Genomic DNA, 21,836 nt, shown 5'->3' with positions numbered 1-21,836 from the left:
GGAGTGAAAGGAATAAGGATTATAATCTTAAATAGAGTGGCCAAAGAAGTCTCACTGAGGTGATATTTGAGCAAAGCCCTGAAGGAGGAGAGGAAGGTGTCTGTGCTGATCTCTGAAGGAAGAGCTTTCCGAACACATGGCAGGAATGCCCTATGCAAGAGATGAAAACACTAACAAGTTCATATTCCAGTGGCAGAGACAGAGACAGGTAACCTCAGTGAAAGTGCTAAAACCTGAATATGAATAGATAAGCAACAATTTAAATATATAAGAAATATGCTTTTAAACCAGGAAATTTACAACTATGTATCTTAATACAGGCATTGTTTAGCATTACCTTTGTTACTTCCAAGAGAAAGTTTAGTGAATATCCATTTAGCAAAGTACTACCCTCAAAATAGCTCTCGGAAAGTATTTTTCTGGCTGAACTTTCAACGTATGATCAGAGTGCAGGTTCTGCTAATTTGCTTTGTCCACTTAAAGTCATCCTTTTTAGACTATAGATCATCCTTCTCAACTTGGAGTTATATCTGAGAGGATACTTAATGGCTGTTTCTGGTGATGAATTTTGGATGAGCCTAGAGAACAAAAAACCCTTTGGCCAAACAATGCTGTTTCCCTTCTGAAACACTCCAGTAACTCTCCCCTTCAGAGTAATCTTCTGGCCATGGCAGGAAACATCCATAACCAAAGAAAGTATAAAATTAGTACCTGTTCTATTTTTAAAAAACATTCTTAATTTTTACATTTTGTTTCAGTTTAATTTCATCTGTTCTCCAAGCCCTAAACATAACACACACAAAAATAAATCTATGAGTTCTAGGACTCAGAAAAAAGATAATTGTTTCTTCTTAAGGTAAAGATTTGTTCTTTTCTATATGTAAGAAAAATCATATCTTTATATGTCATAATAATAATCACATTTAATGCCTTCTTGCTGTTTTACTTCACGTAAGACAATTCCACGAGATCAGTTTCAATTATATTCTATAGATGTATGCACAGAGTTCTAATTAACATCAATGGACATTATAAGCATGCCAAGGCAACATACCATTGTAAACTTCTTGAATTAAACAAGACCATATGTTTTAGTGCTGCATAGTTGAATGATAAAAATGGCCTTCAGTGTGGTTCTCATATTGAAGGTTTGAATAAATACACTCAGAAGACGTTGTCAAGCAAGTTTTCCTTCCAAGGCTACACATCCTGATAAGTTCACCGCTATCAGCACTTTTAGTATTAGTGTATTTACTCTGCAAGGTACTACTTAAATGGGCAAATACAGTATTATGCAATTATTCTCAAACATCTTCATTCATTTCTGCTTTATTTTGCCAAACACATTGTAAATTCTTTGAAGATAAAAACTGTTGAGCCTAATATTAATTTATACTTTCTACAACTATTTATTAAACATCTACAGTGAATCAAGAACTGTGATGAGCACTGGAAAGTTAAAAATAAATAAGGTAGTGTTCCTGCTCTAGGAGAACACATATTTTAGCAGGAAAGATAAGAAAAACAATCTATACAATGTGCAGTCTTACAGTAAAAGTATGTGCAAAGTTTTGTGTAAAGAGTTAACAAAAAGGATGTTAACACTTTAAAATTTTTCCCACCTAGATTTAATCATATCTGCTTATAAATGAAATATAGAAAACTCAAATAATTAATACCAACAGCATTCACAGGGTGCCAGAAAAGATCCAAACAGAAAACTACATCTAGACATCCCAATAGATATAGTATGATCAAATGTGCACAAGTCAAGGTGGTCATTACCCTATCCTGATGAAAAGTATGCAGTCTTTCATGTAAGAGTAGCAGCTAATTTAACAAACCAAAAAAAAAACCAGGATAAAATTTAGGCTCAGATTTGAAAAGGGAGAAATTGGGGAACTGAGAAGTAAGGCAGTTTTAAAATTAAGGGGAAAAATGTGCAAACATTTTCTTACTGTAAGTCAAGGGGAGTAAATGTATTTTTCACAGTACTGAAAGGTTATTAACGTCATTTAAAATTCTAACCTTAATAGTAAAATCTCATTCATGAAGCTACATTATTTTCTTGTTGGGAAACAATAGAAGTTTAGCACTACATTCATCCTGATGAAACATTCATTAATAATTCACCCGAATGACTGTACGATAGAAGCCACATTTTACTTTTCTATCTTTCATTTGTGTTATACATTTTTAATTGTTGAATTCATGTGTAGTAGTCATTTTATTAGCATTCTTTAAGCACCATAAAAAAACTAAAGAGTATCTTATCAACTCTTCAAAATTTAATGCGAATACTGAGAGCAACAATTTTTGTGTTAATGTGGACCATAAAGCCTAGAGTTTAGGGAAATATTTTTAAAATGTCTTGATCCAAAGAGCATTTTCTTGCTTGCAAGGCGTATAAATAAGAAGAGAATTTTTAAAGGCACTGCCATCATCAAGTGACAAAAGTGGAAGAGAAAGTCACTTTACTTCAATTCTATCTGATTGCATGTGAAACGTCTGACAAACTTGGAGTTCCCTGTTTTTAATTTTTTTTTCCAGTATGGGTCTTCACTAGAACATCATAGCCCATAAAAAAAAATTAAAAACAGACAGGCTCATTTCCATTCTACATTTCACATGCAATCAAAAAGATCTGCAAAAAATAGCTCGCTCTCTCATCCTCCTTCTCCCCTTTGGGAGCACCGACTGCTAGGGAGATGAGCGGTAACCACCCACAAAAAGGAAGGAAAGGAGCCCTCTCTTAGATTATCATGCAAATTTTATTTAAATGTAACATTGAGTATACTTCACCAGAAACAAAATAAAATATATATTGTCAAAAACTCAGCTTTGCAAATTTCCAAAATTACATTACCACCCAAATCAAATTTCAAATATAAATTAATTAAGCAAAAGGCATAGAAAACAAGTCTTCAGTTGCCACTCAACAAACAGCTAAATCTGAATCTATATATTCCAGAAAAATCTGAGGAGTTCTGGAGAAAAAAAAAATCTACTTTACTTTTTCACTCAAATTTATCAAGAAAAGCCATGTCTTGCCCTGACACGGGAAGACATTATTCAATGTCTTCTTGAGAGACAGTGCTCACACATATTTTAGTCGTCTTTGCATCCCCAGCACCTAGTAATGTGGCTGAGAAAAAGGAAGGACTAAACGGATATATGTTGTATTTAAATACTTACTAAATTCTCCACTTTAATTACTGCTATTTAAATCTTCTTTCTAAAAGATGTTTTCTAAATAATGATCTTGGCTATGTTTCTTAGAAATTAGTTTAAAAACAGCAACAATAACATTTGCTTAATAAATCAGTGAAATTTTAAACATAAATAATGATAGAGTAAAAACATTAATTCAGTAATTCAGATTGCTACTCTGAATCCTATGTTACCTCTCTAGGGTTTCACATTCAAATCTTTTATTATAACTAATATTTGATTAATTCTCTGGATTTAAGACTATAAGATTACCTGATCCAGCATTCCCCAAAATGCATTCTCTAAAACACTGGCTCTGAAAAAAATGCTAACATGTTATTCCTCTTGCAGAGTGAGAAGGGAAAGGTTCCACTGTCAAATCAGATTAGGCAAATCTAGGTGACATGGGTTTCTTGAAGACCTTCTCAGAGATTTTCTTATGCTGATGTGCACTATTAAATATGTGGTCATTTGATACCCCATTATTTTATGCTCCACTAAAAAGGCGGGGAGAAAGTGGCCAAACTATAATACATTCTTGTCACAATGATTTTTAAGCTGCATCCAGATTACCAAGATGGTAAAATGGTAAAAGCAGTGCATCTTAGAATTTATGCAATAGGGTAGTACGTAGGGTTTCTCAATTTCATGATGAGATCCATTTTACAAAGGAAAGTTAGTAGAATTAGTGTTCCTCAGACTATAATTTGGGAAATGATGAATTTCTAGTCCAAAGCCCTCAAAAGGAAATCAGGGCCCAAAAAAGTTACTACTCATGGTTGCATACCTGGTTAACAACAGCCAGGTTCTCTTGTCTGCAGCCTTCCTCCTTTAGTTTATTTGTCCATTCTGTTTCTCTCTTGAACCCATGCTTGGTTGCACTCTACCATACCTATCTATTGCTAACCCATGTGCCCACAGTCCACTCCTACCCCCATCTTCTCATCCTCCACTCCTACCACCTCCCACTAATTACATCTACACATTCCTTCAATATCCTTCAGAAGAACTGTCATTGCTTGAAATCCTATTCCGAGAATCCAGTCTGACATTCTGGGACGAAAGAAGCGCAATGCTTCTCACTTCTTCTACTTCCTGCCTCAACGGTAAAACAAAAGAGAAAGTGTTCATATAGAATCGTCAAACCTTCAAGTATATAACTCCTTTCATCCTATAGATAATAAAATTTGAACCTGAGGTGGCCATCTTTCTCACCAGAATGTAGATCCCTTAAGAGCAGAGATCACATTACTTGTAATGTGACATTATTTTGATATATAAGATGATGTTACTTATTCACAAGCATTCATTCATCCAACAAATATTTATTGAACACCTTATGTGACAGACACAATTGTAGTTGCTGAATTGTAACAGTGAACTAAACAGACAAAAATTTCTACCTTTCTGGAGCTTACTTTGCAGGAACCAAGGACTTCCCATAACTGAAATAGATTTTGCCTGATCAAACCCATCACATTTCCCAGGCTTTTTGGCGTCCTCCCTTCCACCCCCATCTTTTTTTCCCCAATTTCTTCTCCCTTACAACAAGGCACTTAAATTGCACAGAACAAACTTTTGGAAAATGTCAGCTAATATGTAATATAATATAATATAATACAATAACCCTCACCTGAAGGTCATATCTTTTATAAAAGATTTGACAACAATGTTACAAAATTCTCAGTTTACAAATGCAGAATAGGAATAAAAGGTACAAAACAAAGATTCCTGGGGACAGAAAGCAAGCTGGTGGTAGAAACAAACTAGTAAATACAGATCAAGTGTCTAATCTCTTTCTTCATCAATACCAATAATATGATGAGAAGCTCTGAAATTTGCTGTGAGATTATCTAAAATTTGCAGAAGGAAGATTAAAACATTAATCAAGTGGAATATAATATAAACAGTTTTATCTTTCTGCGCTAACATATATTTCTGCAACAAAACAAAATCCTACAAAGCTATAGTTACAGGATTCTGAATTTTCTTTGCTTGCCTCAAATTCAAATACTCTAGTGATAAAAATTAACATTCCATTCCTTCCTTGCAATTATGTGGCTCAATATAATAAATACATCTAGTACTGAAAGAAATGCTTATCTTAAAAGTTAATACATAAATTTAAACTCCATAAAAGTATATCTCTTATTAACCATCTAAATAACTGATATCTTTTGTCATTTCATGGGTTGTTTTTTTTTTTTTTTTTTTTGAGATGGAGACAGAGTCTCACCCTGTAGCCCAGGCTGGAGTGGTGCAATGATACGACCCCGGCTCACTGCAACCTCTGCCTCCTGGGCTCAAGCGATTCTCCTGCTTCATCCTCCTGGGTAGCTGGGATTACAGGCGCACCACCAGGCCTGGCTAATTATTGTATTTTTAGTAGAGACAGGGTTTCACTATGTTGGCCAGGCTGGTCTCAAACTCCTGGCCTTAAGTGATCTGCCCACCTCGGCCTCCCAAAGTGCCTGGATTACAGGTACAACCACCGCGCCAGGCCTCATGGTGTATTTTTTATAACACGCATTTTTAAATGACTAATACAAGCGTAAATATACTAAATGTTTTAAAAAATAAAAATATATAGGAAATTGAAATAAATGAAATAAGGATTTAAAATTTTCAAGTAAATCGTTGATTTCAAATGCAAAGGCACAAAAGGTAATTTCAGATAATTTATCATTGCATCTTAATACAATCTATTTTAAAGAATGTTAAATTACAGTATACCTAGCAGAAGCAGTTATGAGAAATTCAATCTCTAAATAAAATGTTTAGGATGAAATTGTAAACTAGGAAAGGATGATAGTAAAAATTCATCAAATATCTACCCACAATATTATTGAATCTGTGAGCTGTCATTCATGGCTCATTCCTTCATTAAACTTGTGTTTGTTGAGAGCAAGAGTTAGCTCATTTTAATAAATCCTTCTACAATCTGTCACATAACATTATTGTGAATATATTTAGATAAATAAGCATCTAATTGCCTATATGATTCCTCCAAAGTCCATATTGTCTAGATATTCTAACCCTGTAGAATTATCATTTGTTTTCAGAATTTATGTTTTACACACTTTACAGTCATTGTTAACTAACGAATTTCTCAAACAAAACTAAGATTTAATTGTTTTTTTCATGCCTATTTAAACTCTCTTGTTACTAGGTGTTATGTATTTTATAATTCTTAAGGTATATAAAGAATTTATTCCATATTTAACAGAAAATCAAGAGAATCCACACTTAACAAACCATATGCCCAACATCTTATTCATACAGTCTTATTGTTGTATAACAATTTAGCCTTAACTAATATCCATTGTCCACAGATAATTAAAAGTTCATCTGGTAATTAGATGCTGCACAGCAACTTTTCAACATTAACTAAAACTTTATTATATTATAGGGCTACTAAAACAGTTTGTTTTAGAAAAATATAGCTGCATCAGAGTACTCATTAATCAACATTTTAAATATAATTTTTCTTAGTTTTCTAAAATATTTTCATTCATGCAAAAATCGATTCATGCTTAACAGTCAACATGCTTAACTAATAACATTTTCAAGATTCTATAAAAATTCAAAACACAGCAAAACAAAATGTGAAATTTTCTTTAATTCTTGGGTGGTCTGCTGAAGAAAATTTAGCTGCATATAAAACTATAAATGACTGTTAAATCAGCTATTTGGATATAAGATAAGTTAATTTATGAAAACTTGTTTCAGTTTATAGAAAGTCTACACATGAAAGACAATTTCAATGAGATGGCCAAGCATAAGGGAGTCAGAATCTTATTGAAAATGGAAAAAGGTTTTGTGCTCTACAAATATTGTTTGAACATAATATAAGCAGAAAAATTTGTGGATTATAAATCCATATGTTCTTAACTGGCTATTCCTTATATACTTTTGTTTAAGTTTTCACAATGCACCTATGTGCTAATATCAATAATCATTCATGCTATGAAAGAATGTAAACCTAGTGCCATCTACTGGAAAAAGTGGATACCATTTAATCAACTAATTGCAAATTATTTTGTGAATTATGGGTTGAAATTTGTATGTCCTTTTTTCTTTCTATTTCTTTAAAAAAATCCTCTCCACGGCATTTTAATATAATCAAAGAAATTAGGTAAGATAAAGTTAGGTCAGATGTTGGGTAAGAATGGTGAAATTGGAGAACTGAGGGCATTAATCTGAACACAAGGGACAGAATTCCTTTAGGGACACCAATACAGAAATCAGAAACACTGTGTTCTGATCTGAGTTTTATATTGGGTTCATGTGCATCTTTTAGAACAGAGGTCCTGAATATGTGGTCAAAGAGCCCCCCTTGAAGAGTTTCAGAAGACCTAACAAAAAATTTCTTGAAATTATATGAAAACATGTGTAGATGCATATATGTCTTTTCTGGAAAAGAAGGTCATAACTTTTATCAAAGCACTATGTAGGTTGTCCATATTTTTCAGGACCCAAAAAAGATTCTGAAGAACTAATATAGAAAGTCAATGCATTCAGTAAGTGAACAGCACACTGACGATTCTGATTATCTTTTAAGTACATCAGTTCTATTAATGAACTATTGCCAGCTCAAATTGAATAAGTACTTGTTACTGATGGATGTGGCTTTAATGTGTATCTGTAGTATTTCCTCTTTACAAATGGAGACTTTAAAGCACAACAAACAATAATTTGCTGCAAAGAAGTGATCAAAAGGGCCAGAGTTCTTAAGTTTTATGCTAAGTATACTACGTACTTATTCACCACCTCAAACAGTTTACTACCAAAACTCAAACTGTTTGCAAGAAAAGGTAAAAGCAATTCTGGATAACATGCATTGAATCTGTTGCCACTTTTGTTTTTTGTTTAGCTACAATGTGATTTATACCTATGGCATCCCCTATATTGTATTAATGCAATAAAGTGAGAAAAAATTGTCAGACAATAAATTCAAAAGTAAACCAAACTATGAACTTCACTTTTAATCTTCCCATATAAAGGAGTTTCAAATAAATTTATACTCTCTTACAGCTATGACTTCACCTACACATAAACATTCCAAATGTTTACTGATTCATTTAACATATATTTATTAAGTGCCAGGCACTGTGTTAAGCTCTGGAGCCATAAGCCGCTGATTCATGGAGTTCTAGTTATACAGATGATAATCAATGACTTTCTAACACCATTTGCAAAATATCTCTAAGACTTCTAATTGCTACATTAGAAAACTATGATATATTTATAAGCTACAGCCATGTGACTCTTCAATTCATGGAAACTATTAAATATGCCACTAATATCAAATAAGAATCACAACCACAAATTATATGTATGAGGGTAGAAAAAAAGTATAATTTATCACTCTAATTAGTACTATTTAGACAAATTTTATTTATTTCACCCTCACTTGGCTGGAAGCTATCATGATATCTAGTCTAAGCTACAATTACACTTAATTTTTATCTAGCATTAAAACTATGTATAAAATTGGGCTTCCTGATTCCTCCTCAGATAATGCTTCAGTCTTGATTAAGAGGCAAGGAATTCTAATGTTCAAACATGGAAACTGTGTCCTCCCACCACAACTCAGCAGACTTCTCTGTAAGTTCCCAGCATTAGTTAGTACTGAGTTTTAAGATCTGATTAACCTAAAGTCAAAAGTAAAAACAAGTGACAGTTAATAAAATCACAGAATTTAAGAACTAAATATACTATCTAATTTTAATTCCTCATAAAGATGAAGAGACTGTGATCAGGAGAAGTTTATTGATTTGTTCAAGGTCACGCAAGTTAAGGACAGAGCTTTGGTTAGAGTTCTCTAACTCCTAATCCAGTGTTCTTTTAACACATTAAAGAAACTGTTGTAAGAAATTAAGAAGAAATTCTGTGAGAGAAAAATTACCTTTAATTGCAAACACGAGTGAACCATAACTCAGATGCACTTAAAAAGCTCTAAATTAAAATTATACTTTATTAAAAAAATAAGAGGTAAAAAAAGTCAAAGCTGAAAAACAATAGATCACTCTTCTGGGATATAGCCTTCATGCAGGTCAATCCAGTTATAATCAACTTTAAGAGCTTGCTCCAGTTATATTTTAGTTCTGGAATTATTTCATATTGAATAATACTCAAAATTAGTAGGGTACTGGTTAGGGAACAGACATCTTTTTGATTTACAGAGATTTCTGTTGTAATGGGTTTTGATCAGCAACACTATATTAAAGCAAGACTTCAAACTTTCACCTTCACTTCCTATATTTCCAGTTTTGGCCTCTTCTCTTCCCTACCTGTACAATGTAATAGGGACTAGAATTCCCATTTCAATTTCATCTTTATTTTTCAAAATTTAAGCAGTCTGTTTCATTACTGTTGAAGTTAATTTCTTCAACATTTCTATATACCTAAGAGCAAAATCCTGTTAGAGAAATTGATGATGATAAAGATTTTGCTAAATCCAAGTTATAAAATATGTAGACACCCGAAGACTGACTTTCATAACACTTTAAAAACTAGTGGTGCTTGAATGGTCGAGAAATTATGGAATACTATTCTAGTCAACTCATTTTTCAAATTAAAATGGGTTTACAAGCCCTAGATAAGAAAGATGAGAGTTTCTTTGGGCTTTTACCAGTACTGGGTAGTAAGAATAAAAGAAATCTCTTGTATATTTATAGGACTTGAATTCTGGTTCAGCAGGGTGCATAAGTAAAATAAAGAGACCAGAACAACAGATCAAGATGGTTATTTCTCAAACATAAAGTGTATTTGTGAGTCCCATGAAAGTAAAAAATAGTTAAATGAAACATAGAACATGTTTAAAAGTTTGAAAAGTCTGTTGTATTGGAAAAACATAAATCTATATTAATACAGATACATGAATTTCCATATTGAACATAGTGAAGACATATATGGTGTTTACTAAATGCCAGCCACAGGTTTAAGCACTTTTCACATCCCAATCTATTTAATTCTCACAGCAACCCTTTCAGGTTGGTACTATTATTATCTCCATGTTACAAACAAGGAAGCTAAGGCACACAGCTAGTAAGTGGCAAAGTCAGATTTTAAATTCAGTCTGACCTCATACAGAATTTGTGTGCTTAAGCACTGTACCATAATGGTTAACTTTTTAAAAACTATCAGCTTTGCTGAATTTATCTTTGAATCATTTTATCAAAATTTAAAGATATTTATATTTCAATTAAACAATCTCATTATGAAACCCTTTAATCCATGACTGTCATATCTTGAAGAATACACTGTTAATTAATCTGGTTTCTATAAACATTTAACCTCCCCTGTATTTGGCAAACCAATGTTACAAGAACTATGCTGGGTACTTTTACACATTGGAGCTTTTTCCAGAGGAAAACATCATTATGTATAATCTAAATAACCTCCATAGTCCACCTGTGATATGTACGGTATAGCATTGAAAAGGTTCTGCAAAGCACAAAAACTAGTGGTTGAGGTTCTCCCTCAAGGTCGTATACAATTCAACAGACAAACCTTGTCAGTTCTACAGCCTGAATCTCTCCCAATTACAATCTTTTCAACTCCACTGTAATGGCCACAGTCAAGGCTTCAGCACTTCACATTTCCTTCCAGCCTCACACTCCTCCAGTACCCTTTATGGTGGCAGTGCAGGGGGATGTGGGGCTAGGGGGCATACTGAGAAGAGTGGTTGGGGCCTCTATACATTAAGCTTCATTAGCCCCTCATGTCACCATAAACAGACATAAAATCTACTTTTAAAAAAAGTGTATTTGCTATTTAAATATAGCTTCAAGACAAATACCTTACTCCTTCTAATCAGGTTGCCATCTCAGCCTCTCTCACAGAAACATCTGAAAAACCAGCACTGACCTCCTACCATACTAAATCAATAATCTTTGTAAAATGCAAATGAAGTCATGTGATTCCTGTTCATCTCCCCAAGACTTAAATTCCTTAAAACATCATATAAAGTGCTTCATGATTTGGCTACCTTTCCTTCCTTACCTCTTCTATTTGCCCTTGCACATCCAAACCAGCCATATGAATAACTGTATTTCTCTGAACATGCCTTGCTCTTTCAGGCCTTCATGTTTTCCCATGCTACTCCTTTTGTTAAAAATGGCCTCCCCACCACCCTGCTTAGAAACCAGGCTAACTGTGCTACCAGTCTGAATTCAGCTCAAGCACCATATCCTCCATAATGCCCTCCTTAAACTTCAGAGATCTTCCCTTCCTTCCAACATTTCTTCTCCTAAAGAAAAGATCTAGGACCAACCTCCTCTGAATTACCATAACACACCAAGTATAAATACCTCTAGTCTAGTCAGGTCAACATATGATTTAATGGTCCTCACACAGTTCCATTTCCACCTTGTAGTTGTTGAAAAAAATCAGCTTTACCTTATTTATCACTGTATCCTCACTGCTTAACACAATGCCTGGCACGCATAGTTAACATCTAATGAGTTGGAATTAAATTCTCTATACAATGTAGTGATAGATATGTACACTAATGGAAAAATGTAAATAACATTGATAATCACGCTCACAGAAGTAAAATATTTAGCCATTGTGGTTTTCATAATAAAATTAAAATATTAAGCTTATGATACAGGCGCATATAAAATTTTGGACTTTCATGCCTCACTTATTTAAATTCTTAAAATCACATTTTTAAAAAGTACAGTGGTTCTAATTTAAGAACCCACTGATGCATGCTATATTAGTTCTGTTTATTTGGCCATTGTTAAGTAGAACTTTCTTTCTTTTTAACTACAATAAATTGGTAACTTAATTATGCTAACGTTGTTCATTTTCATTTTTTCCTAAAGGAATGACCACATGTGGAATGAAAAGCATTTTCATTATCCTTTAACAAGATGAATGTCCTATATTGTGTGATTTGGGGCAGTTTCTTACTCAGACTGCCAGCCTCTTATGAACGTTATGATTTGCAGATGTGTAGTGTGCATTAAAGAACAAGAAGATATGAAATATTAGTGACAATTATACACTGGGCAAGGAAACTGGACAATGTTCCAAGGGTTGTAAGAATTGTGGAAATGAATGTTACTCAAAGTAGAGTGGTGATTTATAACCAATTTCCGTCTTCAAATTAGGGCCCAAGTAAAAGAAAATGAAATTTAGCAAAGCATGATGGTGTATCATTTCCTGCAGCAGAAACACCCAGTTGGCCCTGTGCCTTCACTATGTACAGTACAACAAGCAGCAACCTGAGGGAAGCCCACAGGCTCGAAGGGCTACTGGCTGGCTCTTTGTCACCAAATGCAGCAGGTTGAATGCAGACATCACTGTGATATCTTCACCAACAAAACGAGAAGCAAAGAACAGGGGCAACAGCTGAGTAGGAGAAAAAACAAAAACAAAAATCAAATTAAAACATCACAAATATTAAACACATTCATTGCACAACTGATGGTTACAGTTTTATCTGGAACTGAACACATGCACATACTGCTAATAAATTTCAAACGCCTATTTTTCAGCCAGTGAGCTTACTTTCAATCTAGCTTTATTTGTACCTTAGAGGTAAAATACACACTACATGATAGCAGTGCAATCTGTGAACACAGTTTACAAGAGGTTGAGAAAAGAGAGGAAGTTTAAAAACAGTTGAAAGGAATTCACATTTACTGAGTTCATACCATGTGACAGGAACTGTCTGGAGCCTAATATACACGTTGTATCATTTAATTCTTACAATAAACCAAGGAGGTAGGTTTTACGCCCCAATACATATGTGAAGAAACTGTGACTCAAAAGTCCAAGGGCACAAAGCAAATAACCAGTGGAAAAAGGACTAGAAAACCCTGTTATACTGACTGCAAAGCCATGTTCTTTCCTTACACCATGCTGCCTTCTTCCAGCAATTATTGGCAAATCTCCCTCCCTGGAGAAGACTACAAAATAATAAGATTAAGAGACATATTTTGTTAGAATTTCATTTTATAAAATAAAGACCCAGAAAACCTAAGGACAATTAAGGGACTTCACTTTCAAAACAGCGTTAAGTTCGAATAAAACATGGCAAATATGAATTTTCATTTAATTATATGATTTATAATTTCTAGGTCAATCCTGTGAATAATATTCATGATTTAGTAATTTAAAAAGTGTAAAAATGTTTTTTAATGTCTTTGGAAATGAATTATGTGGAAGAATCTAAAAATTGTGTAGATATTAAACTTTAGAGAAAAGTTCAATTCTTAGGATTTTCTTAAAAGTTTTGTACAATATTTCAATTGGTAAAGATTAACTTTAAATGCAAATGGAAAATACTAGATTAATAAACTTCATATATGTTGTTTCAAATTAGCATTTTAAGTGACTTTAACCATTAAATGTCCAAAAATTAATATAAAATTAATGTCTTATTCATTTCCTGACCACTTCCCCTGCTCCCCGCCCCAAAAAAAAGTCTGTTCTGGACTCTTCTGACCTCCTTGAAGAACAAACATATAATAAACAGTAATATATTTTACTAAATCACTCTGGAGTATATCTGACAGAAATCTGCTTGTATTAACATGCCTGAACTCTGACTTCCCCAAACTAAACTCACTACAAGACTAAAACATTTTTGTGTTACTAACTGCAGACAAAGAGGAGGGAAAAGGAAGGTAAGTATCACAATGCACAGCCTGAAAGAACCATTAAACATAAATAAACATGTCATTTTCACGAGTGACTGCAGAGCAGGGAAAAGAGAGAATTCCTTTGGAGCAGACTACTGACTAATAAAAGATCAAAGGTCTATACCTCACAACACTATAAATAAAAATGTATTTTTTCCCTGTGACCCTTCTCGGTGAGGAATAAAGCACACACAGTAAATGTAATTACTTAGCAAAGCTGCAATCTCACTGTGCTTCCACAGCTGACCATAAAACGTCTTCCTATTCTGTTTCATCAACTCCTGTACCAGGCAGCCTGGGCGCCTACCAACCACGGTGGCCATCTGGCTTATGTCAAAGCCAGCGCACAGGAAGAGAGGCAGTGATGTCACTCTGCAGGTCAGGGAAAGAACAAAGATGCATTCTACAATTAAAAGCTGAGGGCCACAAATACCAGGAGCCCTCCAGCATGATATGACTGTGTGATTTAATATTCTGACTGTTGCCTGTATTTCTACCCAAATAGCCAGGGCTCCATCTAGTGGCAAATTAGTTTTGCCCAGCTTTTTGAAAATAGAAGACCCAGAAAGTACATACAACATTAGCACCAACAAAGTGGGGCAACTAAAATGACTACTTTTAGAGCAGTCTAGTCTTTCTATACTGAAGAATGCAAAAAGCACAATTTGTCACACTGTTCTCCATTTTCTAATCCTAAAAGAATGCGTTTCGTAGGTTAGGATTTGATATTATCCGAATTATTTTAATGCCTGCATGGATAGTAGAAAAGGATTGAAGTTTGCAAAATGCATGCAAAGTAGCATTACTCATAAACCACTCTGTAAATATGTAGCTGAGACATAAAGTGAAAAACAGTTCTAAAGAATGGATGTATGCATCTGGATGCCTTGGTTACATCAAACTAATACTCATACTTCCACAGAACAAAAGAATCATAGTTAATATGGCTCTAACATGTATTTTTATACTGAAATGGTTTAACAAAATTATTTTTAGCTCATGTTTTCCACCTAATTAATGTTTGCAGTAAATAAAATAAAACACTTTAACAAACAGATCTAAAATACATATATTTGCATGAAAGATGGGATATCACAATGGATGTGTGTGATCCGTGAACACAGACCATCTGGGTTTGAATGCTGGTCATGCCCATAGCCAATTCTGTGACCTTGGACAACTTGCTTACCCTCTCGGGACCTCAGTTTCCTCACTTATAAGATAATGATTAAATAAGTTAATTGGTTAAAAGTGCTTGGTACAACTCCTGGGACATAGTATGTGCTCAGGAAATGTTAGCTATTATTATTTAAATATGCCAAATATTTGCTACAGTTTTAACTGTATGAATTAGAAAATTGTAACAGTACATTTATAGCCACTCCTTCTTAGAGTTAACAAGCTATTCTCCAAAGAATCCTATTTAGGCCAGAAAACCACTACTTGATAGATTTCCACAGTAAATTATTCTAATGAAAACAAACAACAGAGAAATCCTAAAGATAACAGTTGACTGTGCACACAGCATGTGCCATGCACTACTCTAAGCATTTCACATTTATTAGCCCTTTTAATCCCCACAACCTCATGAGGTATATACTATCATTTTCCCCTTTTTAGACACAGATACTGAGGCATAGGGAGGTTAAGTAAATGGCCTAAGGTCTTACACTTAGTAAGGGGCAGGGACCTTAAGTAATTGGGTAATCTGATTGATACATGTGAACTCAGGACATTCACCTCCAAAGCCAGTGCTCTTGACCACTACACAACTGGCAATGAAAAGCCTTAAGATGCACCAACCAACTCTAAATACTCTGATTCCATGTTTCCCCACTAGGTAGTATGACGAACATGTAATAAGGAACTTAATTCAAGAAGATTACTTGATGGCCAGACGAGGTGGCTCACACTGTAATCCCAGCATTCTGGGAGGCTGAGGCGGACAGATTACTTGAGGTCAGGAGTTCCAGACCAACCTGACCAACACGGCGAAACTAAAAGTACAAAAATTAACCAGGCATGGTGGTGGGCGCCTGCAATCCCAGCTACTCAGGAGGCTGAGGCAGGAGAATCGCTTGAACCTGGGAGGCAGAGATTACAGTGACCTGAGATTGCGTACTGCACTCCAGCCTGGGCAACAGAGAAAGACCCTGTCTCAAAAAAAAAAAAAAAAAAGAAAAGAAAAATAACAAAAAAGAAGAAGAAGATTACTTGAAGATTCTCTCCCTTGACATTCTCAGATTTCTAGACTTGATCTTTCTAGTTCCACCACATGCAACTTCAACTGCTTTCACCTTCAACTTTTTCTTTAAATTCTTTGGATATACCTTCACAATCTGTAAAGCTAACTCTATGTTAATCTACCAAAACTTCAAAATGTTGACAATGTACTTTTGAGGACCAAACAAACTAACAGCCACTTCCACTCTCAGATCACCTAAATTGAAGTTTCAATTTGGCAGCTTTCACCCATTTGTATTCCCTGAACTGTCTGAGTGAAGGCCATTGCCAGAAACAATCCTAGTCCTGAAAGCAAAAGCTTAGCATTAAACACCCTGTAGAAATCAGCATTGAGCAAGGATCACCAGAAAATCCATAATTCTCCAAGTTTATTCTCAACTTCCTCACTTTTGCATTGCCTTTTATTCAATTAACTACATGGATGAATGACATTTACAGATAATCCATCCACCTCGGCCTCCCAAAGTGCTGGGATTACAGGCGTGAGCCACCATACCCAACCTAATCAACATGTTATTTTTTAAAAGCCAGACAAGATGTCTCATGAATCTTCCTAATCTCCCAAAATATCTGGTAGATAATTTTGAAAATAGTGGGCATTTAAAAATACTGACTGCACAATACCTAATGAGCAGTATCACATTATGTGTTAAGAACAGAATTAGATTCCATAATTGTCTATAATTTCCTGCTTAAAACATTTTGATGATTCCCCCTTGTATATCACAGGGTTCTCCAAACCATGTTCTGAGAAACATAATATAGCCGCTCCTTCCACAAGTTTAGCAGTCAAATACTCATGGAAATGCTAACCAATATAAAGGGTCTGAGAAGTCTTCAATAGATATGGCTGCTTAACTTCATCTCAATTGGTGCCTCTGAAACATTTCTCATCATACAAAACCCCTTTCTGTCCTATCACCCAGCCCCCAGAACACATTCTGATAAATCCTTCTGATAAAGCCCAAATTCCTAAACAAAGCATCTAAAGTATCTAAAGTTCTACACTCAGCTGCTGCTGAACTCTTCAGCCTTTTCCCTTGCCATACCTCTACAACCCACCACACCCCACACTCCTGCCATACTAACATGGTGGTAATTTTCGTAATAGGTCAGCTGTTTCCTATTTTCACCTCCACGTCTTCGTTCCAGATCCTTACTATCTTTGCCACCACTTCCAACCTCCACCATTCCTAACGCCTCCAATTCTAGTCCCCAGTATAGCACCAAATATGCTATCACATCCCCTATAACAACTTTCAGGGCACTGATTTGCTTAGATCTCTCCCTCTTCTAGATTATAAACCCCTTAACGACAGTGACAGTGTCTTTCATCCCTGCATCCCAGTACCCGGCATTTATTTATTGAGTCATTCATTTATTGAGTGAAAGACTATGAAAATGACCGATTATATGTTCAGGATATGACTATATTGTTCAGGATCATCATTTCCAATGCTTCTATCTCTGCCATCTCAACTGCTAATAATGCTTAAAGGTAATAATTTGAATTAAAATATATTATAAAATTATTAGTTCCTATGAAGAGGTGGGAAGTTGCAAATGTAACCTGACTTGAAATCCAAAAATAATTCAAATGCCCTATTTTGGTCAAAAATCTCTACTTCTTCATCTCCCCCGTGAATTCTAACATCCAAAAATTTGATTAAAGTTAATCTGCTAGGGTTTTGTTTTATCTTTTTTCCCTTTTACTTTTTTCCCTGTAGTTGAACACTAATCTTCCAAAAAGAGATGGTATAAAAAGGAATCTAGAGAACTCACAAAGCTGATAATTAGCTCCAGAATAAATGAGCTGATTGTACTAGCAGTTTTAAAGTGTCAAACCTAAAGGTCGAATCCCTTCCCAATAAATGCCAAAGGAATGTCTATATCAGTGGTTTTCCACAAGCTAGTAAAATGCTCCCCTCCACCACACCCAGAACTGTAGGAGCCAACAGTTTTGAGTTTTGTCAAATAATGACCAAAAAAAAGGCTCAAAACCCTAATCTCACCATAATATCCGAAAAGAAAGATTATGTTGACACCAAGAACTAAGAAAGTGATCTCAAGATAAAAAACATTCTTTTAAGTAGAATATATGTAGTTTTGTGGGGGAGAAGTTTCATTGTTGCTATTTTTTCATCTTATTATGAACAGAAGAAACTTCATCATGAGAACCACTAATCTAAGTGTCTACTATAAAGTTCTATAAAAAAATCTTTGTTCTTATCAACCCAGTGCCTAGCAGTTTATGCTCAACTGGCGTTTGCTGAGTGAATTGATCAACCATTTAGCTACTGCTTGAAATCCATAGCTCATTGGCTAGAATTTGGCATTCCTTTTGTTAAACAGAGATCCTTTTGTGATTGTATTTGTTTTAAGAAACAGAATCCTGGCTATTCAGAATGCTTACTCGATCTTTCAAGTGATTTTAAGAGATAATTTTTTTTAACTTAGTTCACCTATATAAATTCCTACTACTGATGAACATGAAAAGATGTAAGACATAGTCTGTGCTGTTAAAAAACATTAGCTTAAGTGGGAACATTAAGTGGGACATAAGCTAAATGAGTTAACAGGGGTAGAAATCAAGAATTACAGAATTTCAGAGGAAAGAGAATTGCTTCCAGCTTTAGGAGAGGGAGTGGCAGGGACATATGGGAGTTTGGAACCGAAGAGAAGCTGTATGAAGGAAGACTTTTTATTTGTATTCTTTCATCTCTATATCTTTACGGTTACCCATTCTCAAACTTTTGGATCTCAGGATTCCTTACACTCCCCAAAATTATCAAGGGCTCCAAATACCTTTTGTTTACATGATTATAAATATCAATATTTACTTATTAAAAATTACAGCTGAGAAACTTTTTAAATATTTGTTTACTCCATTAAAAGTAAATAAAAAATAATTTACAAAATGACTATTCTTAAAATAGTAAAACCTTATTTTAACCTGAAAGCTTAAATAAATACATTTATAAAAATGACATTTATAGTGAAAATTAACTATATTACCCAAAATAAAAATATATGTATAATGGAAAGAGTTTTATATTTTTGCAAATCTCTTTTTATTATCTAGCTTAATAGAAAACAACTGAATCCTCTTCTCTGCTCCTGCAATCAATGTGTTGTGATATGTTGTTTTGGTTGAAGTACATACGTGAAGAAAATCTAGACTCACACAAATAAGTAGCTGGAAAGGGGAGGAGTATTTTAATAACCTTTTCAGATAATTGTATGTTTTATTCTTTTGTTATCACAACGAAGATCAACAAATGGTAGTCTGAAACCATATCAACGAAATTCTCATACTGTTACATTAAAACCCATTGGTCTATCTTGCATTTTGAATGGACCTTCTAACCTTCCATGATTTTGTAACATCCTGCACTGTTCCTTTGGAAAACATTGGTTCACCGAGTTATACAGATCTTTCTTATGTTGAAACATTTCATAACATGGTATCAAAAAACCATACTCATTAATATCATCACTGATTTCATCAGAAAAGTTTTTAAATATTGAGAAGCTGTCAAGCTCACAGTAGGAGATGCAAGTTTTCCAAAATTTCCATGTAGATTTTACCTGTTCTTACAACTTCAACCATCACTTCTTGATAGATGAATACAAAGGTCTAGCACCACCTTTGAACCAAGCTCTAATGCTTTATCTTCTAACATCTACTAGATATCAACTTGCATTTGCACAGCATGTTATCATTTACAAGGCATTTTCGTATATGTTATGATAGTCTTATAACCTTATAATAAAGCCTTTAGTCTCCATATATATTATTTAATATTTGCATGTATACATCTATAATGAGATTAACGATAATCATTTTTGAGCACCTGTACTGTGTGTATGTGTATGTGTGTGTCTGTGTGTGTGTATATATGTGTGTAACCTCATTTAATCCTCACATCAACCCTGAGCTAGGTACTCCTATAGGTAGTAGTCATTATTACTCTGTACACAGTATTTCTGGCTCTCCATTTTCCAGGCACATGGTAGGAATGCACTTCCTGGCCCCCTTGTGGTTGGGTAGGAACATGTGGCTGGCTAGCTCTGGGCAATAAATTGTGAGCAGAAATGATTATGTGTATTGCTTCCAAGCCAGAGTACTTAACTGTTGGTGTGAGACCCTCCAGAGCTTTCTCTCCCTCTGCAGCAGGGACCAGCAATGTTCTATAATTAGATGGTGGCTGCTCCATTAATCACAATTCTGGGATAAGGAGATACGGGGCAGAGCTCCCATCTGAACCACAGTGAACAAACAGTACAAAGAAGAACTAAATCTTCAGCATTTTAAGCCATTGGGATTTGGGGGCTATTTGTTCCAATTGAAACTGAAGCTTAGAGAATTACCTGCTTGAGGTTAAATGGCCAGTAAATTATGGAGCCAGAATTTGAACTAAATTTTATTTTAATCTCTTCTACTACATTCCAAACTCCTCAAGGGCAGGGACCCTTGTGCCCCCAGATTGATGTCCTTGTTTTAGAAAACAACAGAGTCTGAAAGGATGAGAAGTCTAATGCCAAGGACAGTGAGACCACTTCCAAAAGTCTATAGTTTCTCTCTCATTAGTCATCCCTTCTATCCTAAATATCCCAAAGAGATTCTTAATTTAGTCAGAAGATACGGCTGCCCTCTCATATTCCAACATTAAAGGCCAGGAGACAGCTACTTGACTTTGATCACTCAGAGCTCATAAACTTGTCTCAACACCAAAAACTAAAGATTTTCCTCAGCTGCAAAAGCGACTGAGTAGCTTCTGGTCACAATAAAATGACGATGTGAAGATCTTATTTCCTGAAGCAATTGGAAGTTTATTGGACACTAAGCACATTCACTGTAGAAAGCTAGTGATCTAGCAAGTCAATGCCTAAATCCAGACCTTACAGATACAACGTTTGATTTTAAATCAATCAACAAATACAAGGAAAATCAATCCATTTGCCATGACAATAGAAAAATGTCTGTTTCTTTCAACAGCTGAGATCATGACCCTGGAACTAATGAGAAGGAACCACATTAATAGCTCACATTGTGACCTGGAAGTAATCGATGTGCACATAGTCATAACAATATAAGCTTTTAGAGACAACCTATGGACAAATATTTGACTGTGATTTCAGAACAGACTGTAAGCATTAGCAACTTCACATTGTGAAACAAAACCTATATAGCAACAAAATGTAAAGAAGGCTGGAAAGAAAGGTGGAGGAAAGACTCAGGGTATCAGTGTCCTCCTCTTATAAAGTAGAGGGTTAGAAGACACCAACTAGACTGGAAAACGCTAACTGACCCCTAGAATCCATACTCCCTTCTTCTTATTAGTAATAGAACCCCCTGAAATTTTAACTGAACATACAGCCTCATTTCTCACCTTCCCTTGCAACTAGATGTGAACATGATACTAAGTTGTGGAAAATGGAATGTAACTCAATGTCATGTATGATCTTTCAGGTCATCTCCTTTAAAGACAAAGTCACTTGCTTTGGATTTCCTTTTCCCTCCTGAGAAATGGCGGCAACTGCATCAGCACACTTGAACCCTGAGAAGGAAGGCACTTGATGAGGAAGACAAACCTAACAGGTCACGAGGCAGAGCTATTCACCAGCCCAACCTTGGACTAGTATATGAAAGGGAAACTTCTACTTTCTGTAAGTTGCTCCACTTGTAATCTCTTTGTCAGAGCAGCTTAGCCTGTTGTCTAT

At 34.8% G+C, this 21,836-nt stretch overlaps 1 protein-coding gene across 3 annotated transcripts in view; it reads right to left on the bottom strand.

Annotated features, from left to right (window-relative positions):
• The window catches only part of MSRB3 (methionine sulfoxide reductase B3), a 184,551-nt gene that overhangs the window by 141,916 nt on the left and 20,799 nt on the right, over nt 1–21,836 (bottom strand). The window contains exon 2 of one of the 3 annotated variants that reach the window (XM_055358469.2): nt 12,447–12,573. The exons of the other annotated variants lie outside the window; for them this stretch is intronic. Within the exon in view, the coding sequence (XP_055214444.1) occupies nt 12,447–12,522 (76 nt within the window). The 5' untranslated portion in view covers nt 12,523–12,573. The remainder of the gene's footprint in view (nt 1–12,446; nt 12,574–21,836) is intronic. 3 annotated transcript variants of the gene reach the window in all.

The sequence above is a fragment of the Gorilla gorilla genome, chromosome 10, assembly GCF_029281585.2.
Source record: "Gorilla gorilla gorilla isolate KB3781 chromosome 10, NHGRI_mGorGor1-v2.1_pri, whole genome shotgun sequence".
Taxonomy (NCBI): Eukaryota; Metazoa; Chordata; class Mammalia; order Primates; family Hominidae; genus Gorilla; species Gorilla gorilla.
Note: the sequence above shows the minus strand (reverse complement) of the source record. Positions and strands in the feature narration are given on the sequence as shown.